The sequence below is a fragment of the Ochotona curzoniae genome, unplaced genomic scaffold, assembly GCF_017591425.1.
Source record: "Ochotona curzoniae isolate NIBS_2020 unplaced genomic scaffold, NIBS_Ocur_1.0 contig_2469, whole genome shotgun sequence".
In the NCBI taxonomy this organism is placed as follows: domain Eukaryota; kingdom Metazoa; phylum Chordata; class Mammalia; order Lagomorpha; family Ochotonidae; genus Ochotona; species Ochotona curzoniae.
In genome coordinates this window covers 714713-741314 of record NW_024465471.1, presented here as the reverse complement: position 1 = coordinate 741314, position 26602 = coordinate 714713, and the positions used below count along the sequence as shown (strand labels likewise).

Here is a 26602-nt window from a genome sequence, read left to right as displayed (position 1 = left end):
CTCTGTAGGCCAACTCCTGTTCTCTAGCAAATGGCTTGTTTCAAGGCCAGTGCTACTGCTGGGGGCCACGTGCCCTGAACTACTTTATATAGAACATCTTCCCTTAAGACTATCCTGGAGCAACCGAATTTCCCAGAAGCACAAACTGAATAAAGCAGCAGGCTTTTGAAATGCTTTATTAACATGAACAGGGGGGTAGGGAAGAGGAGGGAACCAAGCCATGCCCTTATCTCTCCACAGAGCTGTCACTGCAAGCAGCACAGAACATCCTGGCTGCTGCTGCGGCTCGTCAGCCTCTGCACTGTGGAGCGGAGATGAAGGCGAATACTCGTGACAACTCCAGGGCGACTGCAACTGCACATTACCCAGGAAGCTGCAGGTAGGATGGCACACATGCGATCTAACAGAGGGCAAAGCAGCAGTGTGGCATGGTGTTATGGATGCTGTAAAACCTCGGCTGATGCCTACAACTGAATTTTCTAGTATTTATGGAATAACTGTCACCTCCACACTCACCCACTACACAGTACCTGCAGGCTCATCACAATACTGTTAGCAATAGTTGTTTCATTAGCTGCTCATCACTTACACAAGTTTGGCTATGCAGGCATGACTTGTTTTTTTTTTTTTTTTGGAAAGTTCAGTTGAACTTGGGAATTAGGGCTGAAGAAATGGGCAAAAGGCTGTGCTTTCAAGAAGCACAGCAGAATAGATGGTAAGGATTGTTTTGGAATAGGCAGAAAGGTAGGGTAGAACGGCCACTCTTAAAATCACTTTTAGGTGCTTAAAATCCTCTTCACAGACATGATGATGTGCCTGGCACTGATGCCACACACATCCAGCAGCTCGCTCGGTCTTCCATCCTGGGGCAACCCCACTACTGCCAGCTGGTAAACGACAATGCTCGCTTCCATGGCGACGGCAGAGGAGACGGCTTCCCCGATGCCACCTGGGGAAAACCAGGGGAGTTAGGGTCCCTTCTGGAAGTAGTTGTTAAGCCTAGAAAAGCCCCAGATGCAGAGGCCTGGGAATTTGCTTGTCCCCAGGGCAAAATGTCTTCACTCTTCATTGATTCATGTCCAAGTGTAGGGAAAGACCAGTCCATGGGTTGTATAAGGCCCATGAAATCATTTGGTGTGTCCCTGCCAAGGCAGCTACAGGTTGGGCTCAAGACGATGCATGTGGCACAGCAGGCTCATTTGTTAGGTCACTTTCCACGGCCCTCAAATGCCTTTCCCAAGGTCCAAATGGCCCTTGGCAGGAGAAATAGTACCGCAGCCCCAGCCCCCAAAGCAGCCCTCGTCTGAGTGGCCCCATGCTCAAGCAGACATTCCCCACCTGTCGCTGCTCCCTCCCCCTGCGGCACGGGCTGCTGCCCCCCATCTGGGCTCCCTGGACAGGGCTGTCTGTGAAGCCCCCATGCTGAAGACCACGAGGCCCGCGGCAAAGACAAAAGCAACTACGGACCAGGGCACGGGAGAGGGAGCGGCAGGCCAACCTAGGCGCTCATGCCTGGCCCCAGCTGGAACTCTGCCAGGCACTTGGCAGAGGGTGACCCTGTGACAAGTCCCCAGTCATAGCCGAAGGGGCTGTCTCTGGTGGGTGTCCCTGAACAGACACAGTCTTTTGGGGAGGAGCCTGAGGGGTACTGGATGAATGCGAGGCTAGCAGTGATGGCCCAAGTTCAGCCATTTTCCAAGGAAACACACGTTCCGCCCAAAAAATCCTCCAAACCACTCGAGACGCTGGACATACCCTCTGCATAGTGATCCTCCACTGTGATAATCATGCCACCTGTTGCTTTTGCATTGGAGATGATCGTGGCAGCATCCAGCGGTTTAATAGTAAACAGGTCGATGACACGGATAAAAACATCTGGAAGAAAGGGATGGGCCTTTATCCTAGTGACACACTGGAGTGCTCTGCCTTTGATGCTGTGGGTTTCTGCCAATAGTCCAACAGGCAATAGTGATGGTTTAAGAACTTGGATTTCTATCGTCCACATAGGAAACCTAGACTACACTACTGGCTTCGACTTCGCCCTGCTCACACCGTTATGGACACTTTTTATAATCGGATGGGAGCTGTGTTTCTCCAATAAATAAAAATTTTAAGTGCTAGTTGAAAAAAAAAAAAAACCTGGAGAACAATAATAACCAGCCCGCTGGTTGAATGAAGCTGACTCAGAGCAACCCAGACAGGAGACCTAGAGTGAGTATCCAGTTGCTAGCTTTAGACTGGCTCAGGCCCTGCCATTGTAGACGTTTGGAGGGGTTGAACCAGACAGCCTTTCTTTCCCTGTCTCTGCCTTCCAAATAAAATAAGCTGCTTTAAAAAATTATAAAACCCTTGTTAAAAGAGTATGTAGGTATAGAACTAGAAAGACCAACCAGAGCACACCAGGTAGCTGGAGTCCTACATTTCCCTAGCTTGACTTCAATGTTGACACACAAGCAACTCACCTTCTTTAGAAAGATCTTCAGCAGCCATTAAGGCCTCATGCAGAGTAACTCCAGCTCCAATAACTGTGACCTTGTCATTGGCACTTTGGCGGATGACCTAAGGAAACACCAGTAAAACAAAATGCCACAATTACCCCATATACAGCACATTTCATAAGAGGACATTCAACTGCACGCCCTTCTCCAATCCCAACATTCTCACTCTTTAGTAATTCACTGTAAGCACATACTCTGGCCTAGCAGGTACATCACATGACATATCCATAACCCACACAGGAGTGCCGGGAGTTAATACCTGTTTCTTTCTCCTGACTCTAGCTTCCTGCCAATGCAAACCCAGGGAGACAGTGACAATGGTCCAAATAACTGGGTTGCTGTAACTATGGGAAGCCAGTTCCCGATCCAGCTAGCCAAACCTTGACTACTGTGGGTGCTTGGGTGAACCAGTGAACCAGCATATAGGAGCTATTTCTGTTTCTCAAGTCAAAAAATGAATTCTTCATTAAAAAAAAAAAAAGAATCAGCTGGTTTTAAAATCTAAAACAAACTCTTTCCAATAGGCCTTATTTCAGATTTTGCAAATGGAACCACCTTTCCTCTTGACTTACAGTGCTACATTGCTAAGATTTTCTATGAAACATATACAGAATGAACCTTTAACAAAAGGGAGGACGGGTATTCAGCTCGCATGTTAAAAGGCCTGCCAGCTCTTATCACAATGCTTGGGTTTGAGTCCTGGCTCAACTCTTGGTTCTGGCAATACCTTGGGAGGCATTCGGTGATGTGCATGCTGCTGGATTCCTGCCACTTACATAAGCCACCTGGATTGAGATCCTGGCTCTAATCTCGTCTAGCCTTGGTGGTTCTGATCATCTGAGGAGTGATCCAAAGGATGAAAACAGCTCTATTCCACTCAAATGAATGAAATATGCAAAAACATTGGTATAAACTGTGGTAGCTGCTTAGCAACACAAAAAGGTAGACTTCAAAGTAGGATGTAAAAGGCAGAGGGTCATACTAATAATGTGTGACGCGCAGCCTAGAGCATGAATTTATGTGCACAGATGCACGCTTCAAAAACTTAATGGAATTCACATACAGATGAAACTGCAGGAATTACCAGGGGAATAGGGACTGTACTAGGGCCCTGGCAACAAGTTCTGTGCCAAGCACCTTGCACTGTAAGCTCACAGCACGCTCAGAGCCTCCTACTAAGCTCTGTGCAGTTGTGTGACAAAGGTGACACGCCGTACCGCCTTTCCTGTAGCTCAACAGAACCCTTGCTGATAATATATAACCTCAGGGTTTGTAAGCCCTCTTGTTCTCTGAAGATGTCCTAGCTTTGAAGACTGCACATGGGGGCCAGTGTTGTGGTGCAGTAAGCTGGTGCTTGGGACAGCTACATTCCATATTGGCATGCATGCCAGTTCAAGTCATGTTTGCTCCACTTACAATTCAGCTTCCTGACAATGAGCCTGGGGAGGTAGTGGATACTGGTATAAGTACTTGAGTCCCTGCCACCTACACGAAAAACCAGGATGAAATTCCTGACTCCTACCTCTGGCCTGGCGCAGCTCTGGCTGCCACAGTCATTTGGAAAGCAAATATGCAGATGGAAGACCTCTGTGTTTTTCCCTTTCCAAATAAAACAAAAATGAAAGCAGTGGCTATGCTGTAATATTGCACATTAAAAAATACTGATTGCACTGTACCATGCTCTTACCAAGGCAATCGGGGCGTAAAACCTTCCTACACAGTATGATGTCAACTATACAAGAGTATACACAGGTGCTTAGGAAAAAGCCAAGACATACCAACATTTCTGTGAGCCACATTCTCTGGGGGGTTAAGTCAAGCCTTTCATATCCGCCATAGAATTTTCTAGTTTTCCCCATACCTGGCTCAAAAAGAGAGGCAGTGCAGGAGGTGGACAATTTAGTGGGCTCACTGCTTGGGCCTGAATCCTGCTCTTGCCACTTGGGAGCTATGAATCCTCTAGCTGATGGCCTGGGAAGTGCCAGGCAGTGACAACCTTGAGCAGCATGCCTGGGGGTGAGGCTGTCTCAGCAGGTACAAAGTGGCCACATGCGCTTTCCCTTTGTACCTGGACTCAGTTCTGTAACATCTGAAACTAACAGATCTATCATTCACATGCACGAATCACGCCCGAAGACACTCAAGTGCCTTCAAATTGCTACTGCTTTAAGAGGCTGAGAAAAAGGCACATCGGTTGGCAAGCAGAGAAAGATAAAGGTCAAGCAGAAGCTTATACTCAGTATCTCTTCCTTAAAGTAGGCCAAGTTCACAAACGCTGCTTTGGAAAATGAGAGCAGAAACAGGAAGACGCAGACTACTGCAGGGACAGCCAGCAGAAAGTTTAGAGCAGCCGTCTGTGTGTGGAAAGACACTGGCCCACGCTGCAGAGCCGGCCCTCACCTTGGCCTGTCCGACCTTGAAGGTTTCTTCTGGGTTGTAAATCACTGCAGTTTCTGGTTGGCTGGTGCGAATGAAGCACATTCCCTAGATGAAGAACAAAGCCACAGTTTAGAAACCAAACTGAAATCTTGAACTCAGAAACTTTGGAACAGTGTGAGGCAAGAAAAGCCTAACAGTTCTTTTTCAAACTAAAAATGGAGTAGATACTTTGGGGCGAAGGATGAGCATTCCAACCTCAGTCACCTGACTGCAACTGAGCCAGGCTGCGTGCGAGCAGCAGAGTGGAGCAGCACAGCGTTCCTGTGACTGGCTCAGGAAGGGCTTCCGCAGAACAGAAACACAAGCAGGGATACGGCCTATGTAAGCTAGAAAGCCCAGAACACAATGCGGAAAAAATTCCATTTTTGTTACACTAATGACATTCATCTTCAAAGACCTCAGATATCGGAATATGAAATCTGACCCTATATCCAAGGAGAAGATGTGAACACATTAGCACCCTGAACACAAACACGTAATGGTGTACTAGTGAGATGTCTAGCTAAACGAACGCAGATTTAGATATGCACTGTAAACCAACACCCCAACAGGGAAATACTGTTTCTGCTCACTCCCTACTATAAGCCAATTTTCTTCAATGTCATTTTGATGTGTAATGTAGCTGCAGGAAAAGGTACAGACCCTAAGCTCAGCATGCCAGAACTTTTGCCAAGGCAGCAATGTGTAGGCATGACCCAAATGTGGACACTATGTCCCCTGCCCTGAGAGCTCCTGCAGGCCACACTCTCCACCTGTAAGAAGTAAACGCTACTCTGATTTCTACTAGTTAGGTTGGTTTTGGCTCTATGACATGATAAATTCATGAAACAGTTGCCCAGACCTAATAAGTAAAATTAAACAAAACAATATTGGGTCCGGCGGCATTGCCTAGCACCTAAAGTCCTCACCTTGCATGCCCGGGATCCCATATGAGCACCGGTCCTAATCCCGGCAGCCCCACTTCCCATCCAGCTCCTTGCTTGTGGCCTGGGAAAGCAGTGGAGGATGGCCCAAAGCCTTGGGACCCTGCACCCGCGTGGGAGACCTGGAAGAAGTTCCTGGCTCCTGGCTCCAGACTGGCTCAGCTCTGGCTGTTGTGCTCACTTGGGGAGTGAACCATTGGATGGAAGATCTTCCTCTCTGTCTCTCCTGCTCTCTGTATATCTGACTTTGTAATAAAAATAAATATTAAAAAACAAAACAAAACAAAATGGAACAATATGTATAGTGTGGGGCTACTTATTAAGACGGGATCAGGGCCGGGCATAGCACTTGGGGTGGCTGGATGCCCTACAGAGTGCTTGTGCCTGAGCCCTAGCTCTGCCTCTGATTCCAGCTCTTGTTAACATGTGACTGTTAAGTACTTGGGTCACTGTTGTCCACTTGGGAGACCTGGATTGCCCTAGCTGTTTAGCGGCTTTAGTGGGCCTCAGTCTTGGCTGTTTCAAGCAATTGGGAAGTGAACCAGACGATGGGGGTATCTTTGTACTAATATATATATATTTCAAAATCAAAGAAATATTTCTATGTTGTTAAGTGCTTAGAAAGGGATCTTGTATGACCTGCCCTAGTTGCGCCCACGTTCCAGTGCAGGGGTGTGGGTGGAGCTGCTGGAGGGGCTGGAGAAACAAAGACTACATTCCCTAAGCTAGGATTCTGGACACATTCCTTTCTGTCCCTCTGCCACCCCAGGGCGGCAGGCTCTGGGAGGTGTGTGCATGATGCCTACCGCCACATTCCATTTCGTTCGATGGCAAGAGCGGACAGTAGCTTCTTGACCCCTGCCTGGAGCAAGTGGAGTGTGTCTTATGTCCCATAACCCAGCAGCAGCAGCTCCAGCTCCACCAGTGAGTTAGCAATTCATCCTGAGCCTCGCCTGGAGCCCACTCCTAGGACTGCAAGTATTTTTCACTAAATCTCTTTATAGTTCAGCATGCTGAGTGTTCCTGGTTCTTGCACTGAGCTCTCCAAGACTGTGGCCGCCAGTTTTGTTCAGGATCCTGCTGTGTCATTTGAGGTTTTTATGATACAAATATGCACACATAATCACTTGTTTTGTGAAAGTTTTAAAGTTCTTTTCTAAAACAAAAGAATCCTGCTACCGTATTTTCTATAACTGTAATGTTGAGAGGCATCAATCCGGTGGTGATGTAAACTAGGTATTTACATTTCCGTAAATACCTTGGTGTTGGCTGCCAGACAGACAGCATGTTCGGTGGAGACAGCGTCACTTGGATAGAAAATAGTGCAGTTGGGAATGGCTCGGAACATGGCCAGGTCCTCCAGGGCCATCTGTGAAGGGCCATCTTCACCTGGGAAAGGCACAATCCAACAAAATTACGAGCATACAACAACTCTCACCCAGAGCCTGCTCCCACCCATTCACCGCTGAAGGTCAACTGCAGAACCCTAAGAAATAATCCAGTGCCAACAGGGCTGTGGCTCATGATAGCTGGCTTATATGCACATGTCTCTCCCTTGAGATCTTCCTGCTAACATCTGTGGGTATACAAACCCTTGGCCAGCCAACAAAGCCATCTCTGTGGGTTGGTCACTTGGCACTCCTGTCCAATCAGACTCCGCTCTCTCCCCTGGGGGCTGGTAGCCTAGGACAGTGCCAAGTCCCAGGCCCTGTCTTGGTCTTCCAAGGGTTCTCTCAGGCTCTGTCCTTCCTCTCTGCTTTTCCAAGCCATCTTGTTCATTTCTGAAGGCCTCTGAGTAATGGAGTGTAACACACTTCAGCGTGCCCTTAGGGTTTGTTCAGAAATGCTACGTGAAGACAAACCTGAATGTCGAGCAGCAGCTCAACAACTTCCAGCTCACAAGGGACGAGCACTGTGCGTGCCACTTTGCCCAAGAGCCGTGCATCATCTGACACCTCGCTCCAGCAGACACTTGTGCACTGACTCCAGTCCTTGGCAGCCACTCTGTGTCAGGTCCAACTGCTGTCAGCTGTGGTGCTGCTCTGCCATCCACTCTTTCTGTTTCACACACTGAGCCTGGCTTTCTGCTCCAGCCAAGTCAGATTACTCAGTGTCATTCCCCAGGAAGTTGTTTGCTCCCCATCATGCATCTCTGTGGATTCTGGCAGCAAATGCATTTAGAGGGCATCTCAAGCAAGTCGTCTTTCCCAGGAGCTCATTTCTGTCACTCATTAATAAGATCCCCTGACCTTTCCAACTGTTCACATGGTATGGGACCCTCCATTTTCAGCAGTGTGAGCCTTTTTCTCATTTTCATGTCCACCCTTGAGTTCTCGGCTCTACCAGCAGAGCATACCTGGTTCCAACTCTCAGCTGTCCAGGGTTCCCCTAATCAGAAATGTCTAGCCTATCCTACAAGGTCAACAGCTGAGCACGGTGGCCATCCTGACAGCGGTATTGACTTGTTCTGACCTAGCCTGCCTTGAGGGCTTTATCCACCCCGTCTGCTCTGAGGCTGTCTAGCTGCTCCAAGGTTCCCTCCCTCCCCTCTGTGCATGCTACTGCTCTCATCCCACCACCGCCACACTGAGGGCGCAAAGGAACCCTGGACCTCTGTACTACCCCTAACCCTCTCCAGTAGGCAGTAAGGTACAGAAGAGGCATGAAGGACAGACAATTACTTCCTGGTGAGCACCAGAGTACACTAGTAGTCACTTCAAAAGTTGAACATTTTAAAACCAAATGTAGCTTTAAAAAAAAAAGGAACTCAAGTAAATTTAGACAAGTTATCACAAGAAAATCTTTGTAAGCAGAGAAGCTATGAAGATGACGACCTTTACAACACATACCCACAGACACGCCACAGTGGGAGCCAATCAGATTGATACTGGTTTCACAGAAGGCTCCCGTGCGGATCTGATCAAATGCTCGGGTCAGAAAGGCAGCAAAGGTGCTTGCAAAAGCAATGGTTCGACCACGGGTGGCACAGCCCAATGCCACACTCACCTGCAACACAAATGAAGTTAGTACATCCCTGCTCCCCGTTTAGACTGTGTGGTCCCAGCATGACAGACTCTGCACTTACCTAACTGTTCTGTCCTTCCAGCCTGTTTCTTCCCCATTCTCTCAAGCTTTCTGCACCTTTCTTCCCCCACTCTTCCAGTTCAGGGGAACCCTCATGCCTCCTTGGAGAGTAGGAAGGGAAGTGGCAGTCTGTACCCACCCCTGCCTGCCCTCCTTTGTGCATGACTGTGAACCTCCCTAAGGGATTCATCCTGAAATCTCACCCTTCTCTGGTTTGAACAATGGCGTCACGTCTTTCCACTTGCACCGAAATCGCCAGCATCCCATCTCTGAATCACTCCATTACCAAAGGGACAACAGCGCGTCTCATCTCCACTCTCCCACTCGGCCTTGGCCCTCTTCCAATGTCCCACTATGATATGTTGTTCATCACAGAAAACCCAAAAAGCTGTTCAGTCATTGTCCCTGCTTTTTTTCACTTTTTCATAAGCTCACTACTTCATCTCGGTTGCTATCCCGAGGAGGGACCTTGAGGCTGCCACCTTAGCTGGCGTCTCATGTGACCTTCCCCAGTAGCACTTGGCACTACAACCACCTTTGCCTTCCTGCAGGCATTTCCCCATGTTTTTGTGATATGGCAAGTGGGCCAATCCTGCTGCCTTGCTGTATCTGCTGGAGCGTGCACTTCTTTCCCATGGACTACTGCAGGGAGCGCTCAGGACTCCATGCTCCCTTAGTTTTGACGCTTCTGGAAAGGTGCAATGTGATACTGGTTCTCTGATCTGCATCATGGTAACGACTTTTACTTTCAACTTACCTCCCCTTGAATGCCACACTCATACACTGCAGTGGGCTTCACAATGGAATCTGAATTATCACTGAGGGTGAAAAAAAAAGCTTTCCAAGTGGGATGTGGTCATGACTTGTTTCAAAGTCAAAATTCACGACTCCCTATTGACTTGGTTCTATGTTCATCTGCCAGAGAAAGGGACAGTGGCTTTCTTTCCTACTTTCTCCTAAGACACCTTCTATTGTGGCATTATCTGGTTAAGCTACCCCCTGAGACACTCGCATCCCATATGAGCACTTGTTTGAGTCCTAGCTGCTCCACTTCTGATCCAGTTCCTTGATAATGAGCCTGGAAAAGCAGCAGAGCATGGTTCAAATTCTTGGGTCCCTTTACCCACATGGGAGACCTACAAGAAGGTCCAAGCTCCAGCCTGGCATAGCCCTAACCATTTCAGGAGTGAACCAGCTAATTACAGATGTTTCTTTGTCCCTTCCCTCCCCTAACTCTTTCAAAACAAAACAAACAAAATATCAATACAACCCCAAAACACCAGACCTGGTGCAGTAGCCTAGTGGCTAATGTCCTTGCCTTGCATGTGCCAGTATCCTATCCTCTGGTTTGTATGCTGCTCACTCCATTTCCCTTCCGGTTCCCTGCCTGTGGCCTGGGAAAGCAGTCAAGCATGGCCCAAAGCCTTGGGACCCTGTGCCTGCATGGGAGACCCAGAAGAAGCTCCAGGTTCTTGGCTTCGGATCAGCTCAGCTCTGGCCGTTGCAGCCACTTGGGGAGTGAACCAGCAGATAGAAGGATTTTCTGTCTCTCCTTCTGTCTATAAATCTTACTTTCTGATAAAAATAAATAAATCGTAAAAAGAGGGCAATTTATTCATGATGCTGTTGAGAAAGTCAAGAATGTAAATGACTAGCGGACAGATCCTTTTGCAGCTCATGTACTTGCCAATTGTTTTCTTTCAACAAAATCGAAAGAGAACCTTACGGTATTGTCAATTCTATGAACAATTTTATCAACAATTTTATTTTTTCAAACATTATCTACCTATTTATTTCAAAGGGTGATCAACAGCTGCTGCTGCACTGCCCCAAATGTCCCACAGTGGGGCGGGAACTCCACCCAGGCCTCCGCTGCTGGGCGGCAGGACCCCAGGCCTGGAGCAGAGGTGCAGCAGGGAACGAGCCGGCGCCCTGAGCCGGGACGCCTGTGTCCCAGCCGGCAGCTCGACATCTGAACAACTTAAAATCAAAGCTCACCGGAAACTGTGACTTATAATTGGCAAACAATTCAAAGAACTGAGTGGCGAAACTCCCTTTCTCATCTGCTTAAGAGGGAAACAGAAACACACAGATCCAAGAATGTCAAAACTGTTTTCTACCAAAAGATAGACTTTTTTGTTTCACATGAACTTTTTCAAGTGTCTTGGTACTTACACAAATAAGATTTCTAAGCATTTAACATCATTACGATGAAAAACAGGAACAGAACATAAGTCATATTTGATTCAAACCAAATATATTTACCCACTGATGTGTGAAGGTACTTCGGAAAGTTCATAAAATGTGTGTATTAGGAAACAAACTACATGGATTTCAAATTTCCTATATAAAAAATAAGATCTTGGGTTTTTTTTTTTTTTTTCCCCAATTTGAGAGGAAGGGCTGGAGAGGTAGACACAGTGAGAAAGATCTCGTCTGTCGGTTCCCTTCCCAAATGACTCCAATAAGCACACCAAAGCTGTAAGCTGTGGGCCAAGTCAGGTCGCCCACGGATGGCAGGAAAGCAGACACTCAAGCACCCTGCCACCTTCCTGCGTCCATATGAGCAAGGCAAGTATGAGATGCAGGTGTCTTTACCAGCGATGCCCCAATAGGTAGTCTATATTTTAATTTTTATTGCAAAGTCAGATATATAGAGAGGAAGATCTTCTGTCTGCTGATTCACTCCCCAAAAAGTCACAATGGCCGGAGCTGAGCCGATCCCAAGTCAGGCGTCTGGAGCCACTTCCAGGTCTCCTACCTGGGTGGAGGGTCCCCAGGCTTTGGGCTGTCCTCAAGACTGCTTTCCCAGGCCACAAGCAGCGAGCAGGGTGGGAAGTGGAGCTGCCAGGATTAGAACCAGCGCCCATATGGGATCCTGGCACGTTCAAGGCGAGGACTCTAGCCACTAGGCTACCGTGCCAGGCCCTAAAACTTTTTAAAAAGATTTTTTTTATTATTAGAAAGACAGATTTTACAGAGAGAAGAGATACAGACAGAAAGATCTTCCACCTGCTTGGTTCATTCCCCAGGTGCCTGCAATGGCTGCAACTGAGCTGGTTCCAGGCCAGGAGCAGGAGCTTCTTCCGGGGTCTCCCACATGGGTGCAGGGTCCCAAGGCTTTGGGCCGTCCTCCACTGCTTTCCCAGGCGACAGGCAGGGAGCTGGGTGGGAAATGGAGCAGCCAGCGCCAATATGGGATTCTGATGTAGTGCAAGGCAAGGATTTAGCCACTCAGCTGTCACATGGGATCCAAGATATACACAACTTTGAAGAAGCTATCAATTTATGTGCATATTTTTGTCGCAGACAGGAATGACAGGATGATCAAATAAAATGCTTTAGTGCATAAAGGAATGCCAGAGGAAAGGGAATAAGAAGAATTCGAATAGAAAAAGGGATTCAATTTCTGAGAAACAATTGTCTTGGTAGAATCTTTAATTCAATAATTTAAATATTAATTGAATACAAAAATGTTAGTATGTAAATGATTACATCCTTTGCAATTACTTAAATTTGTGATTAAAAACTTTGGGGCTTAAATTGTGACACAGCAAGCTAAGCAGCCACTTGCAGTGCCAGCGATGGATACTGGAAGACTGGTTCGGCAATCCAGCTGCCTGCTAACACACCTGTAAAAAGCAGAAGATGATCCAAGTGCTTCAGTCCTTGCCACCCATTGTCCAAGACCAGGACAAAGATCTGGGCTCCTGGTTTTGGCCTGGCTGCTGAGACCATGGAAGATCTCTGTATCACCCTTTCTTTGTGTTGCTCTTTCAACTGAGTGAGCAAATAACTATTCAGCAAAGAGAAAGGCTGCTAAGAGAAGCGATGGCTGATGCAGAAACACGTCAGTACGTAGCTAGAAATGACCTAATTCTCATCTTCCCTCAGGACCGTGCCCTTCCGCAGTCCTGCCAGGCTTGTCACTCGCCGGAGATGACACCTTTCTCGTCCTCTGTATCATATCATACCCAATGCTGCCATCTCAACGGCCAGGGAGGCAAACACAACACTCACCATATTTTGCTCAGCAATGAAGCATTCAATGAAGCGCTCAGGGTGTTCTTTCTTGAAGATTTCAGAGAAAGTGGCGTTTTTGGTGTCCCCATCTAACACAACAACTCTGTCATTTGCATGGCCCAGCTTGGCAAGAGCCAAACCACAGGCTTTCCGAGTAGCCACCTACAAGAAAGGAAGCGTGCAGTCCTATGAAACGCAGAAGGAAAGTACCATTTTGTAGATTTACAAGTTGTCACCAATCTTGAGAAAAGGTAGAGTTGGGATTCACAAAGATCTTTTTCAGGATCATAGACATGAATTACTAGCCTACTTAAAACCCATACTTGGTTTATCGGGTACCAATTTCTCAAAAACATCTTCCACATAACTGATGTGGCACTAACTTGCTCTAAATTTGCATTCTTTTTAGTTAAGATCCTCCCATCTCTAGTTGTCAAGCAGGTAATATTCCGTAAATTTCACATGCTCATGGTTCCTGCTGTTACATTAACTAGAATCTCATCTATGACTTTACAGATGGAATTTATTTTAAATATCTATTTCAAATAAGTTTATTGTCTGTCCCATCTACATAAGTAATTATTAAATAGTTAAAATTTATTTTCCAAAATACAAATGCCTGAGTGCCTTTTTTTTTTTTTTAAGTTACAGAGCCAGGGACCTGCATATGGCATGGTAAGTTATGCCACCCTGTGCGATGCCTGCATTACATATTGCAACGCTTGGTCTCAGTCCCAGCTACTTCGTGCTTCCAATCGAGGTTTCTGATGATGCATCAGTGAGGTGGCAGATGACAGCCCAAGTTCTTGGGTCCTGGCTGTGGGCTGCCTTCAGCCTCACCTCACTGCGATTGTTGTAGGCATTTAGGATGGAATTCAGCAAGGGAAGCAGAGAAGCCATCTCTGTCTCTTCTTCTCTGTTACTCTGCATTTCAAACAAATACTTAAAACCATATACAATTATGAAATGGATCATATTCATTGCAAAACCAAAATATATAATTTTACAATCATGATATCATTAATAAGGAATTCCTTTAGGATAGTCTTTGTGACTGGACTTGATTCACAAATTTAGGGGAGAGCTGGCATATTTACAATGTTAACTTTTTAAAAAAATTTATTTATTTTTATTGGAAAGTCAGATATACAGAGAGGAGGAGAGCCAGAGAGGAAGATCTTCTGTCCGATGATTCACTCCCCAAGTGAGCCGCAACGGCCGGTGCTGCACCGATCCGAAGCCAGGAACCAGGAACCTCTTCTGGGTATCCCACACGGGTGCAAGCTCCCAAAGCTTTGGGCTGTCCTCAACTGCTTTCCCAGGCCACAAGCAGGGAGCTGGATGGGAAGTGGAGCTGCCGGGACTAGAACCAGTGCCCATATGGGATCCCGGTGCGTTCAAGGTGAGGACTTTAGCCGCTAGGCCATGCCGCCAGGCCCTACAATGTTAACTTTTTCATCAAAAAACAAGGTTTAGCAATCCATCAACTATTACACATAGAATTGTCACATGATCCAGTGATTGTACTGGCCTTGCCCAAGCTAGGGGCCAGGACCTTCACCCATGTCTTTCACGTGGGTATAGGGCCCCAAGTACTTGGGCCATCCCTCACTGTTCATCCACGCACATTACCAGGGAGCTGGATGGGAGGCACAGTAGCCGGCAAGCCGACTGGCACCAACAAGAAGTATTACTATCACAGGCAGTGACTAAACCCACTGCTCACAACGCCGGCCCTGAGCTGGCCCACTCCTAGTTGTTGCATGCATTTGGAAAGCAAACCAGTAGATGGAAGGCATCTCTATTACTTTGCCCTTCAAATAAGTAAATCTTTTTTTTTTTTAAGATTTATTTTTATTGGAAAGACAGATTTTACAGAGAGGAAATACAGCACGAAAAATATTTGTTTGCTCACTCCCCAAGTGGCCGCAATGGCCAGAGCTGAGCCAATCCGAAGCCAGGGGCCAGGAGCTTCTTATGCATCTCCCACATAGGTGCAGAGTCCCAAGGCTTTGGGCCATTCTCTACCACTTTCCCAGGCCACAGGCAGGGAGCTGGATGGGAAGTAGAGCCGCTGGGACATGAAACAGCACCCATATGGGATCCTGACACTTACAAGGCAAGGATTTAGCCACTAGGCCATTGCTCTGGGCCAAAATAAGTAAATTAAAAAAAAAACATAGATAAGAGATGAAATGCTTATATCACTGGTGCCGGCTGCACTGGCTGTGCCACAGGGCCTTCTCTAACTTCCAAGAAGGGCTTGAATTATTCTGCCAGATTAGTAATGAATAATTTCACCTTTAGACATGAAAGGGATAACAGATTTCAGTTATCTGCAGCTATAATCAACCTTGTCTCTCAAGCAGCCCTATGCTGAGAAGAGAAGGTTTTATAACAGGAGCTTGGGGCTGATGTGGTACACAAGCTGGTCCCCTGCCTGTAGAGCCAGCATGCCGTCTGAGTGTCAGATCGAGTCCTTTACTAAGACTGATTCAAGCTTTAAGGTTTTAAAATCAATATTCATAAGCTCCCCCTTTGGGCTAGCTTTGTCGCTTTTTGGCTTCATAAACGAATTGGGATGGCATTTTTGCTCTCTATATTTGGAAAGGTTTAGAATTGTGTAGCAATTACTGCTCCTTAAAGGTTTCAAATAAGTCATTGTTATAATTTTGTGAACTTAATGCTCTGAAAATGGGGCTCTGATAGTTTTCTTAATTTTTTCTTATGTGTTTCTATTTTAGTCAATTTTTATTTTATGGATTCCTAAGAAAAAGCCCCCTTTAAAAATTTTTCATACTCATTAGCATGGAATTGTATGTGACTTTCTTTAATTCTTTGAATGCTCACTGCATCTCTGGTTACCCTGCCCCTTGCTCATCTCCCGGGGCCGGCAACTTCGGCAGCTGAAAGCTAAACACTCAGGAATCCTCTCCCCAAAGACACTCTGCTGTGCCCTATGCTAACGAATGATAATTGTTTTCAGATTGGCTACACAAAAATGAAATTCTACGCTATCCTGCATTGTAACTTCAAAAATATCCAGTCCTAATTTGGGCAAGATTTCAGCCTGAGCTATTTCCAAATTTGGCATCACAATTAATATTGCAACCAATATTCATCCTGATTGATCTATATGCATTTCTCTTTTTTTAAATATTCATTTTCGGGGCCCAGCACAATAGCCTAGCGGCTAAAGTCCGAGTGTTCAATATGCCAGGATTCCATATGGGCACCAGTTCTAATCCCGGCAGCCTTGCTTCCTACCCAGCTCCCTGCCTGTGGCCTGGGAAAGCAGTCAAGCATGGTCCAAATGTGGGAGACCTGGAAGAAGCTTCTGGCATCGTATCAGCTCAGCTCCAGTTGTTGCGGCCGCTTTGGGAATGAACTACTGGATGGAAGATCTTCCTCTCTGTCCCTCCTCTTCTCTGCTATGTGCCTTTCCAATAAAAACAAATGAATCTTAAAAAAAAATAAATATTTTCATTTTTTCATCTACTTGAAAGCAAAATAGAGAGATGTCTTCCATCCACTAAGTTGCTCCTCCAATGTCTGAAACAGCCAAGGGCGAGCCAGGCCCAATCCAGGAGCCCAAACCTCATGAAGGTCTCCCACATGGCTGGCACTTGATCCATCATTACTGCTTCCAGGATGTGTTAGTAGGAAGCTGATGTGAAGGCAGAAGTAACTGAGACTGAAACTGGCACACTACTGTGGCATGTGGGCGATCTAGGCAGAAGCTTCACCTGTGGCACCGCAACACTCCTCTTGTATCTGTTTCTGCAGGATGGCTGTAAATTCTGCTGCTAACTCTAAGGGTATGAATGGATAAAATGTTAACACAATCAACGCTGGGTCTGGCACTGTGGTCCAGTATGTTCAACCACCGCCTGCAGTGTCAGCATCCCATAAGTACTGGTCTGAATACCAGCTGCTCTGCTTGCCATTCAACTTCCCATTTGTATGCCTAGGAAAGCGAGACAGGATGGTTCAAGGGCTTGGACTCTGACACGTAAGAGACCAGGACGGCATTGCAAGCTCCTCGTTGCAGGCTGTGTGGCCAATGGGAACAAATGCATGAAAGAGATGAGACTCTCTAACTATGCCTTTCAAATCAACATTGTAAAAATACACACTCAGAATTTCCTCTCTGTATTTCTGATCTGCCTTTCTAATAAAAGCAAATAAATCTTTTTTTAAAAAACATGGAACAACTGGCACATAAACCAGTGAATATGTGGGATGCTGGCACTACTGGTAAATATTTAGCCTGATAGGCCACTAGGCCACTGCCCGCCCTCAGCTCATGAACAGAAACCCTGGATCAGAACTGTAGTAGCTGGAACTGCAACTGGCGCTGTGACACAGCACATTGGTGTCATAAGCAGTGGCCTACCCCTCTGCAGCATAATTCTAGACTCATTACTCTTTTTAAAGAATTATCTTCGATAAATTGCCCTGCTTGCTGGTTTAAACACCAAGAGAGGGCTCAAAAGACCAGCCCACTCAGGCCCCCCCGTTTGTGCACACTCAGAACTGTGGCGGTTTTATACACAGCAGCTATCAGGCCACACTCATAAACAGCAATGGAATAGCCGGGAAAGTCAGACCTAAGTGTGAACGCAGATAAAAAAAGGGCAGAGCTAACGAGAAGGGGGAATCCACCTTTTGCTGCTTGTAACCATTAACTGTCACACAGTCGAGAAATTGGTTCCTTCAGAGAAAATCAGAATTAAGGACTCCCATACATTTTAGAAGAAAATGCAAGCAATGGCTATTCCATTCTCCACCTTATTGCTTACCTGGTCGCCAACTTTGTAAGCAGGTGAAGAGCTCATTTTGACATCCGAGATACTGATTTGAGGGATGTCCTCAATGGGGGGTTTCGGCTCTAGATTCGTGTTGGTCTGTATCTGGCTCTCAATTAACTTGATTATCGCATCTGCTCTCTCTTTTGGCACTGGCTTTCCATACCAACTTTCCGCATCTTCGACATCTGCGACAAAGCAAACAACAGCCATTTCTCCCATAAAGATTTAGAGAGTCTTGTAGGTCGTCTAAACACATCCTGACATTGAGGCAAAGGGAACCAGAATGGCACTGTATACAGAATACACATTAAAGTCCTCCAGCTTTTGACGGGGCCACTGGCCTGGCATACTGGTGAATGGAGTTAAAAAGTGGGAGAGACAAAACTGGAGAGATGTAGAGCAGCCTATGGAAGGTGGGACTTGTGGGCAGACGAGGAGTGGAGTTTATGCAAAACACTTTGGAAAGTCCTCAGAGGGTCTGTGTGAGGGAACCCTAGTGGACAATACTGTGGAAGATGTGTGCTAGCAGTGGGAAGCCATTACAACTCAGTGATATGGTGTGTGCTTGCCAACAGTCATTGGTAGGAGAATCTTTACACAGGTAAGTACGGGGTCAGGTAATAGAGGGAAAGGAGTCTGCTAGCACACCAGGGATATACCAGTGTAAAGCTGTGTTTTGGGAAGAGATACAGAACAATTTCATCCTAAAATGTTTATATAGCCTCCCTTCCAAATGATTATTTATTTGAAAGGCAGGAGGAGAGGAAAAGAGAGATCCATCTGCCACATGCTGGCTCACTGCCCAAATGCTTGCAATAGCTAAGGTTGGACCAGGCCAATGGCAGGAGCTGTGATTGGCTGGGATTTGAAAGCAATCAAATAACCAATCTTGAGTTGAAGGTGCCCCCAAAGCAGCAGCTAACCTGCTACGCCAAACGTCTGTTCCTAAAATGTCTATATTTTAAAATACAAACATTTGCATGTGAGATGAACACTTTGGATGGATGTGCAAGGAGTTACTCTTCCAGATCCACAGCTGCCTTTCTCACAGGTGACACTTTATTCTTTCCCATATTCTCTGTCCTACTTGGACACATATATGTGAACATGCTTCTAACCCTACAGCTGCTGCTGCACACAGCACTTCCTCACTGTGCAGACCACTTTCCGAAAGCCCCTCGACTTGGTAAGCTTATTCCCTCTCTCACTGCTTATTTGGTAACCAGATACAAAGTCTAGTGAGAGCAAGAGGGAGAAAGAACCTTTATAGCATCCACTATAAGCATTGTCACTGTTGACTTTTAACTTAGTGGCCTGCCTGCCTGTCTACACTCTTCTGCCTCCTCGGCTGCAGGGACAGAGACAGATGTTTTAAATAAGCAACAGGAAAGAAATACTTACTTGGCATGCCTCGGCCCCTGAATGTCTTGGCAACCACAGCAGTGGGCTTGCCTTTCACTTGAGCTGCCTTCCAGAACACCTGGCACAGTGCCTCCACATCCCGGCCATCCACAACGTAGGTATTCCACCTGTCAATGGAAGGGCATTTAGGTTCCATGACACCAAGAGGGATGGCAGAGAAAGCAGGTAAAGTAACAATGGATGTGATTACCCGAAAGCCTCACAACGTTTCTGGTAGATCTCCATGCAGTGCTCCATAGGCAAGATGCCGCCATGTCCTAGACGGTTCACATCAAAGATTGCCACGAGGTTGTCCAGACTGTAGTGGGAAGCGAAGGCCATTGCTTCCCAGACAGAGCCTTCAGAAGGTTCACCATCTCCCAAGAGGCAGAACACACGGTAGCTGGGGTAAGCCAACAATAGATCAGAGCCTGCTGGGGGACTCACGTGAGCCACTGAAGCCAACGCATTTGGGAAGAGACAGATGAGCAGAGAAGCTGCTGCTCCTGGCTGGCAGGGGCCTGGGGGCACAGCCTCATCGCAGGGTCCACATGCAGCTGCTGCAGCGATGCCGTATTAAGCACTCAGGCCTCAGGAGTCAGCTTAGGGCCTTTGCTACACTAGCTGCCAGCTAGTTTCAGGTCCTCTGCCCTCTCTTCTTGTGTACAGGCAAGAGGGCAATTGGACAGAAAGCAGCTCGCTTGAATCCATCCGCAAGCAGCATCCCCATAAGACAGAACTGGGAAGGCACTGCCCTTGAGACAGACCAGTTTCCGACAACCCGGTTTGCATGCTTCAGAGGCACCCAGAGAGCCCAACAGCCTGCACAAACATGCTTTCTTCACTACTGGAACACTTGCTAACCCCAGTGTCTCCAAACACAACTGTCTCACCAAACTCATAACCTACATAGCCACTGTGGTGGAGGCAGGGCAGTTCAGAGGTCTCTGGGTAGGTGCCTTACCTTGCCTTGTCGAAGTACTTGCCATTATATGCCATCCCGCAGGCGGCCCCCAGTCCTTGGCCAAACCAGCCTGTGGCCACATCAACAAATGACAGTCTCTGAGAGGAGAGAGAGGGCCTCGTGAGCTTGGGAACAGCTGCAGGACAAAAGCCTCAAATCTACGTTTGGCAGGGCACACACACTGCTCCTGCAGTCCAGGGAATACCCCTGCCACCCTGCTCCATGAACTGCCATTCACCATTCCCATATGCATCCCAAGCCTGAGACCCGTGTTACAAGTGGACTACACAGCAAGCCAGGGGTGACCTAGGAGTACACGAGATCCACAATGTGGCAAAGGCAAGTGGAACTTTGGGAATCCAGAGGAGGGAGTCTATGTGCGAGGCAGAATGTGTTAAGCTTGATCTTTGCCATTTCACTAGGGCTTCTATCGTAGCGCTGTAACAACCCGCATGTGCAACCTTTTGCCGAATGCGGGTTCTTGAGTAGAAGCCACTGACAGTGAAGACTCCTGAATTCTCTGGTTGTCAAACTCAGGCCAACTGAGATCTGAGAAGTGGGCACCCAGAAGCAGTGCCACCAGAAGGAATCATTGTCCACTTCCACTTACCTCCTCCCTTCACTACCATCCTGCTTGTCTGCCCAAGGTTACCACTGTCACACAGCGGGAAGCATATCATACCAAAGCGCTGTCCCACAAGCCCACTCCTAGGCTTCCGGAGACAGTACACTGACTCAAAAGCTTCTGCTGCCACCTTCTTGGCCTGGTCACAAGCCCGCTTTGCCTGTGTCACTGTAGCAGCCTCCTTCCTGGCCTCCCTGCCTCTCCCCATAGCCATTTTCAGTGTAGACACCAGGGGAGGCTGTTCAAACTGCAGGCAGCTCATCACATCAGAACTGTTTGAAGGCTTCCCACTTCGTGCTTCCCCCAAGCATATCTTCTACCCACCTCCCAGCGCTTTTGGGTTTCCCTGGCTTCCATGCTACCCCTTGAAAACAAGGGGCACATTCCTGCAGTTCCTTCTGCCTGACTGTGGGCATAGACACTCACCTCTTACAAACCTCTGCGGAAACAGGCATCATGGTCTTTCTGGCTCATTCACTCTCTCTGAACTAGTACCCCCTTCCTCTCCCTACATTACTTAGTTCCAATATGCTTGGCCCCCATCCAACACACTCTTTACATATTTCCTTCCCATCTGTCTCCACCCCCACCTCTATTAAAGCATCTGTTTGCTTCCAGCACAGGCTGCTGTGTCCGCCATTGTAATATATACACAAATAATGCTTCTTTTTATATCATTATATTTTTGACAATCTTTACATAGTTAACTAGGGCAAAAAGGTTCAAGGGCTATAGGAAAGTGGGAAAGACCATTATTTCCATATTGTTTCCCTCACGTATCCGAGGTAAATGGGGATAACAAGGAAGAAACCCCACCCAGTCTCCCACCCACCCCAGGTCCCTGATGTGGGGCATGCTCTGAAGGTCTTGCTCAAGTGGTTTTGATAGTTCAGCAGTTATGAATCGCTGTCAATCTAGAGGCTCAGATGGCTCTCTTTTCTTGCTTCCTACCCTCTACTCTCCCTTGGGCTCTTCTGACCTGCCCTGGGATTCTCACTGTGCTCAGCAGGCTTTCTGGCATCTCTAGTGTAGCTGACTGCCACAGTCTCTGACCACGTCCCGAGCTGTCTCCCTCCCTATGGTGGCCACCTCACTCTTTCTAAATAAGCTCTTTTAAAAACCTGCTCCATGCTGTGCAGGGTTTTAGAGCCAAGGGCTTACATGCCATGGGCCAAGACTGGGCTCAGTACTCGAATTCTGCTTCTCCCTGGCTGTGACGTGTGGGGGCAAGATCACCTCATCCAAGTCTCACTGAATGGGAACGTTGGATAGATCAACCTCCCACAGGATCGCCTTAAAAGACTGGGGGGATGTCAGCATGATGCCTGGCGCAGCACAAGTGCCCCGTGTGGGTTTCCCCTCTAGCTCTCAAGAACTCGTATGCAATGGTGGTGGGAGACACAACCCAGAGGAGTGGAGTACTAGGCTAAAGATGCAAACAACGGGTTACAGCAAAGTGTGCTTCAAGAACAAGTTCACACGAAGCCCTTTTAGCTAGCTCACAGGCCTGCTCAGCTGAGGAAAACAAAAGAATTGACAAAAGTGAATCAAAGCCTCGGAGGTAGGGGGAGGGACCAGATACCCCAAACCTTTCTCCCCCAGCAGCTTTCACCATGACAACTCCACTAAGAGGCTCAAGAAGGCAGTCAATGGTCAATGACAACTTTAAGCCTGGACAAAGGCCTCCCAACACAGCACTCCACATGGGACACCTTACCCCACAGTCGCCAGTGCCTCGGAACAATGGTGAAGGCCCTGACTGCTCTGGTCACAGTGTCCCTTCTCTGTGTTCCTAGTCAATGGCAGGGTGCACTACACTACTGGCATGCTTGCTCTCTTCAGATTTTATCTGTTGCCACAAGCTGATGACATCTGAACAATGCTTCGAGTGCGACTGTGTATCAGGAAGGCTCTTTATTAGTCCTCTCAAGCTGATAATCAGAAAGCATCAGTTATGTGACAACCCACACATTCTTCTTTTTAAATCAGAAATCTGAACAGCCCTGTTATGTTTGTATAGCCCAATTCTACCATTTTTTATTGTAACAAAAATTCAAGTTTATAAACAAATTATAAAACTAGTACAATGAATTCCCATTATACCCTTCATCTCAGCTTGTCAACTGTTACCAGTGGCCCACATTTTGTTTCTCTTCACGTACGTAAATTTTATTCAGTTTTCCATGTGCTAATATTTGAATTATCTTATTTTTTCCAAAGTATTTGAGACTGTACCCAGACACCAAGACAAGGATCAGAATTATGAGCTGCAGGTTTCTCAGCCACGTCAATAGCCTGACTCTCTTTAACGACCTTTCCAGTTGGACAGGTCCTCTACGAGGCAGGTGTAAATGGTTTTGCTTCAGCCAGACCAAAGCTACTGTGTCCCGCTGCTTGTCCTTATCTTCACCGCTCCTTTTCTTTCCTGGGCCCCTGTATCGTGGGGTACACGGTGCTATATCGACTCGAATACCATAGTGCCCGATCAGCACCAGATGAGGGCTGTAGAGAAATGGCAGAAAGCCAGCTGGCAGTATGGGCTGTCTCCCCAAGTCACTTGATTCTCCTTAGTCTCAAGCCAGTCCTTTCCACTGATATTGGCTGCCTCTGCTCAACTGGTACAGACAATGGCAGTAGCACGATCCTGCCAAGGGGAAGCTTTAGTGCTAATTGTGGCGAGGCAGGGTACCACCAAAGGACAGAAAATCAGCTGACACAACCCAGTGAAGAAGTAAGTTTTTAATTTCTTCCTGCCAGGCATATCAGATGGTTCCAGGCACTCCTCATTGGAACACCTTCTAAGCCTTTATGATGCAAAGAATTAAAATGGCAAGCATGCTGCCATCTGGTGGCTCTTTTTTTTTGAGAGGCAAAGAACAAGAAAGAAAATCTGTCATTGGCTGATTCACTTCTCCAAATCCCTAAGCAGCTAGGCTCGGATTCTGATCCAAAGCCAGGAGCCAGAATCTTGGCAAGGACACCCGACTGAGCTGGGACATGGCACGGGATAGGGGCTTCCCCAGACATCTCAACTGCAATGCCAAACACCTGCCCCAGTCTGGTGGCTTTAAAAATGGGTTTCAGAAGCATGAGTGCAGACCGTGAGCTGCTCTGCCAGCATACCTTGGAGAGGATGAAGCGGTCGTTGGCTGGATGCTCTGGGTCCACCTGCTTGTACCTCATGGTGTAGAAGAAAAGCACAGACATGATCTCAGCAGCGCTGCTGCACGCAGTGGGGTGGCTGCAAGGCAGACATAGCACAGGTCACTTTTCCCAGGCTAGAAGCAAAGGTCACCTCTCTCAGTCTGCTTCCTGCCAGGGGTCACAGCCTCCAAAGTTCACTGCCTTGAAAGCATTAAAGTTCAATAACCACAACTTCTCCTCACTCAGAGCCAGATGTTACTAGACAAAAGAGTGCCATGTACTTGAAGTAAGGTCACCCCAGGCCTTGAGGACTCTTTTTTCAAGTCATTCATGCTAATTCTACATACTGACACAATTTCAGGAGCCACTAATCAGAAACGCCATGAAGACCCCATGCTATCACCTAAAACGAATTAAAAATTTTTAAATTTTTTTTTTGCATTGGAAAGTCAGATTTACAGAGAGAAGGAGAGACAGAAAGATCTTCTATCTACTGGTTCACTCCCCAAGTGGCCTTAACAGCTGATCGGACCTGAAGTTAGGAGACAGGAGCCGGGAGTTTCTTCTGTGTCTCCCACATGAGTGTAGGGTTCCGCCATTCTCGACTGCTTTCCCAGGTCACAGCAGGGAGCTGGATGGGGTGTGGCTCAAGTGGGATATGAACTAATGCTCATATGGATCCTGGCACACAAGGTAAACACTGCACACTAGCCACTGAACTGCCCCTTTTTTAAGATTCATTTTTATAGGGGAGAGACAGAAAGATGTATAAGCAATTTTAAAAGGCTAAGTTTATTTTTTAAAAATTCATAACCCAGACGCCTTTTCCAAACACTACCTTTAAAATTTTTTTTTAAAGATTTAGTTTTATTTGAAATTGAGACTTACACAGGGAACTTCTATCTGTTGGTTCATTCCCCAAATGGCCACAGTGAGCAGAACTGAACTGAGCTGATCTGAAGTCAGGAGTCAGGAGCCTCTTCTGGGTTGCCCATGTGAGTTTACAGTCCCAAGGCTTTGGGCCGTCCTCGACTGCTTTCCCAGGCCACAATAGGGAGCTGCATGGGAAGTGGAGCAGCCAGGACACAAATTGGTGCCCATAGGGTATGCTGGTACCATGGGCAGAGGATTAGCCAGTTGCATTACTGTGCTGGTCTACCTCCTTGAACTTTTAAAAGTCCCCTGAAATATGAGAAAACTGGGAGAAACAACTGGAAAAAGCAAGGAATGTGTAGGAATGAGGAAATACACAAATCAGCAAACAAACAAAAACAAAAAACATTTTAAGTATAATACCAAAACTCAGAGAGACAAAAGTTGTGGCAAAGGGAAGTTTATAGTGGTAAACTCATTTTCAAAAAAAAAAAAAAAAAAATCTCAAGGGCCGGGTACAATGAATTAGTGTTAAAATCCTTGTGTGCCGGGATCCCATGTGGGCGCCGGTTCTATGCCGGCAGCTCCACTTCCCACCCAGCTCCCTGCCTGTGGCCTGGGAAAGCAGTCGAGGACGGCCCAAAGCCTTGGGACCCTGCGCCCACATGGGAGACCCGGAAGAAGCTCCTGGCTCCTCAGCTCCGGCCATTGTGGCTTCTTGGGGACTGAACTAGCAGATGGAAGCTCTTTCTCTCTGTCTCTACTTGTGTTTGTTTTATCTGCCATTCCAGCAAAAGAAATCTCTTAAAAGAAAAACAAAACAAAACAAAAACGAAACACCTCAAATCCTCAATTAAGCCAAGGTAAAGAACTAGGGAAATAAGTAAACCTGAAGCTACCGTAAAGAAGATTATAGAGAACTCAAACAGAAACTCAATTCAATCAAAAGGTGGTTGTTCACAAAGAGCGAAAAGGCACAACTCGGCAAAGCCGAGTGAGGTGAGCACAGAAAGTAAAATGAGACTGTCAGCAACATGGCGGAGTCGAGGTTAGGGTGAGCAGCCCTGAAAGGCGAGAGCCGAGCAGCAGCAGGCTTGCGGCGCCCGCTGGGGAGGGCTTAGCACGCGCCTCGGCTGGGGAGGAGGGCGGGACAACGTGACGTTCCGCTCACGGCGGATACAACAACTCTCGCGATACCAAACGCAACCGGCCATTTCCGCCCCACTCTCGCTCGGCCACCATCTTGGCTTTTTCCCCTCGCCTTCGGTCCTCTTCCTAGCAGCGCTGGATCCCTCCCGCTCCAGGAACACTGTCCGTAGAGAAGGTTCAAAATGGTGCTGTCACAAGCAGTGACGCCCCAGATGGTGGCAGAATTCTAACAGTAGGGGAAGGGCAGTGTCGGTAGAGGGAAGGCAAAGGCCTGGCCCCGGCTGTGCCATCCTCTCAGACTGGCATAAACTGTACCTCCCTGGTGTTCATTCCCAGGCTCCAGAAGCCCTAACGGCCCCCTTCCCAAACTGGCCTCATCGCCACCCCCCCAGGCTGCCTGCCGTTCAGACGGCTTGCGATGCGGGGACTCACCCAGAGCTTGAGGTGCACATGGCCCTGATTGAATGGATGCGCAGACGATTGGCCATGTCCTGCAGCACCTGTAAGGTCTTCTCATTGGGCTTGCCATTCTCGGCCACTGCAGAGCTGCCCTCAGAGTCGGACATGGCGCCAGCAGCTCCTACCCCTTCGCCGTCCACCGAGAAATGGCACCTGGCGGCCGGATGGCGTTGTCCCATGAGCCTCTGCGAGGGGATCCCTCCGCGAGG

General features: G+C 47.5%; 1 protein-coding gene across 2 annotated transcripts; it reads right to left on the bottom strand.

Moving 5' to 3' along the window:
- Positions 1 to 261: 261 nt before the first annotated feature.
- TKTL1 (transketolase like 1) lies at positions 262 to 26500 on the bottom strand. 2 transcript variants are annotated; one of them, XM_040974706.1, is made up of 13 exons: positions 26367 to 26500; positions 23892 to 24009; positions 20144 to 20241; positions 19391 to 19582; positions 19180 to 19307; positions 17770 to 17963; positions 12965 to 13129; positions 8710 to 8866; positions 7119 to 7249; positions 4899 to 4982; positions 2463 to 2559; positions 1756 to 1875; positions 262 to 949 (listed from the first exon to the last, which is right to left on the bottom strand). In XM_040974706.1, exons 1-13 carry the CDS (start codon positions 26498 to 26500, stop codon positions 777 to 779), a joined length of 1791 nt encoding a protein of 596 aa, XP_040830640.1. In that variant the 3' UTR covers positions 262 to 776. The 2 variants fall into 2 exon arrangements, with proteins under 2 accessions (XP_040830640.1, XP_040830641.1); XM_040974707.1 differs by having other exon boundaries at positions 23892 to 23991.
- Positions 26501 to 26602: the final 102 nt, after the last annotated feature.

Bases quoted from the DNA above. Each gene is read 5' to 3' on its own strand.
- TKTL1 (XM_040974706.1), bottom strand. From the start codon at position 26,500: ATGTCCGACTCTGAGGGCAGCTCTGCAGTGGCCGAGAATGGCAAGCCC. The intron at 17,964-19,179 runs GTAAGTATTTCT...GCTTTGTCGCAG, and splicing joins CAGGGGCCGAGGCATGCCAA to ATGTCGAAGATGCGGAAAGT. The intron at 8,867-12,964 runs GTGAGTGTTGTG...TTTGTGTTGCAG, and splicing joins TCATTGCTGAGCAAAATATG to GTGAGTGTGGCATTGGGCTG.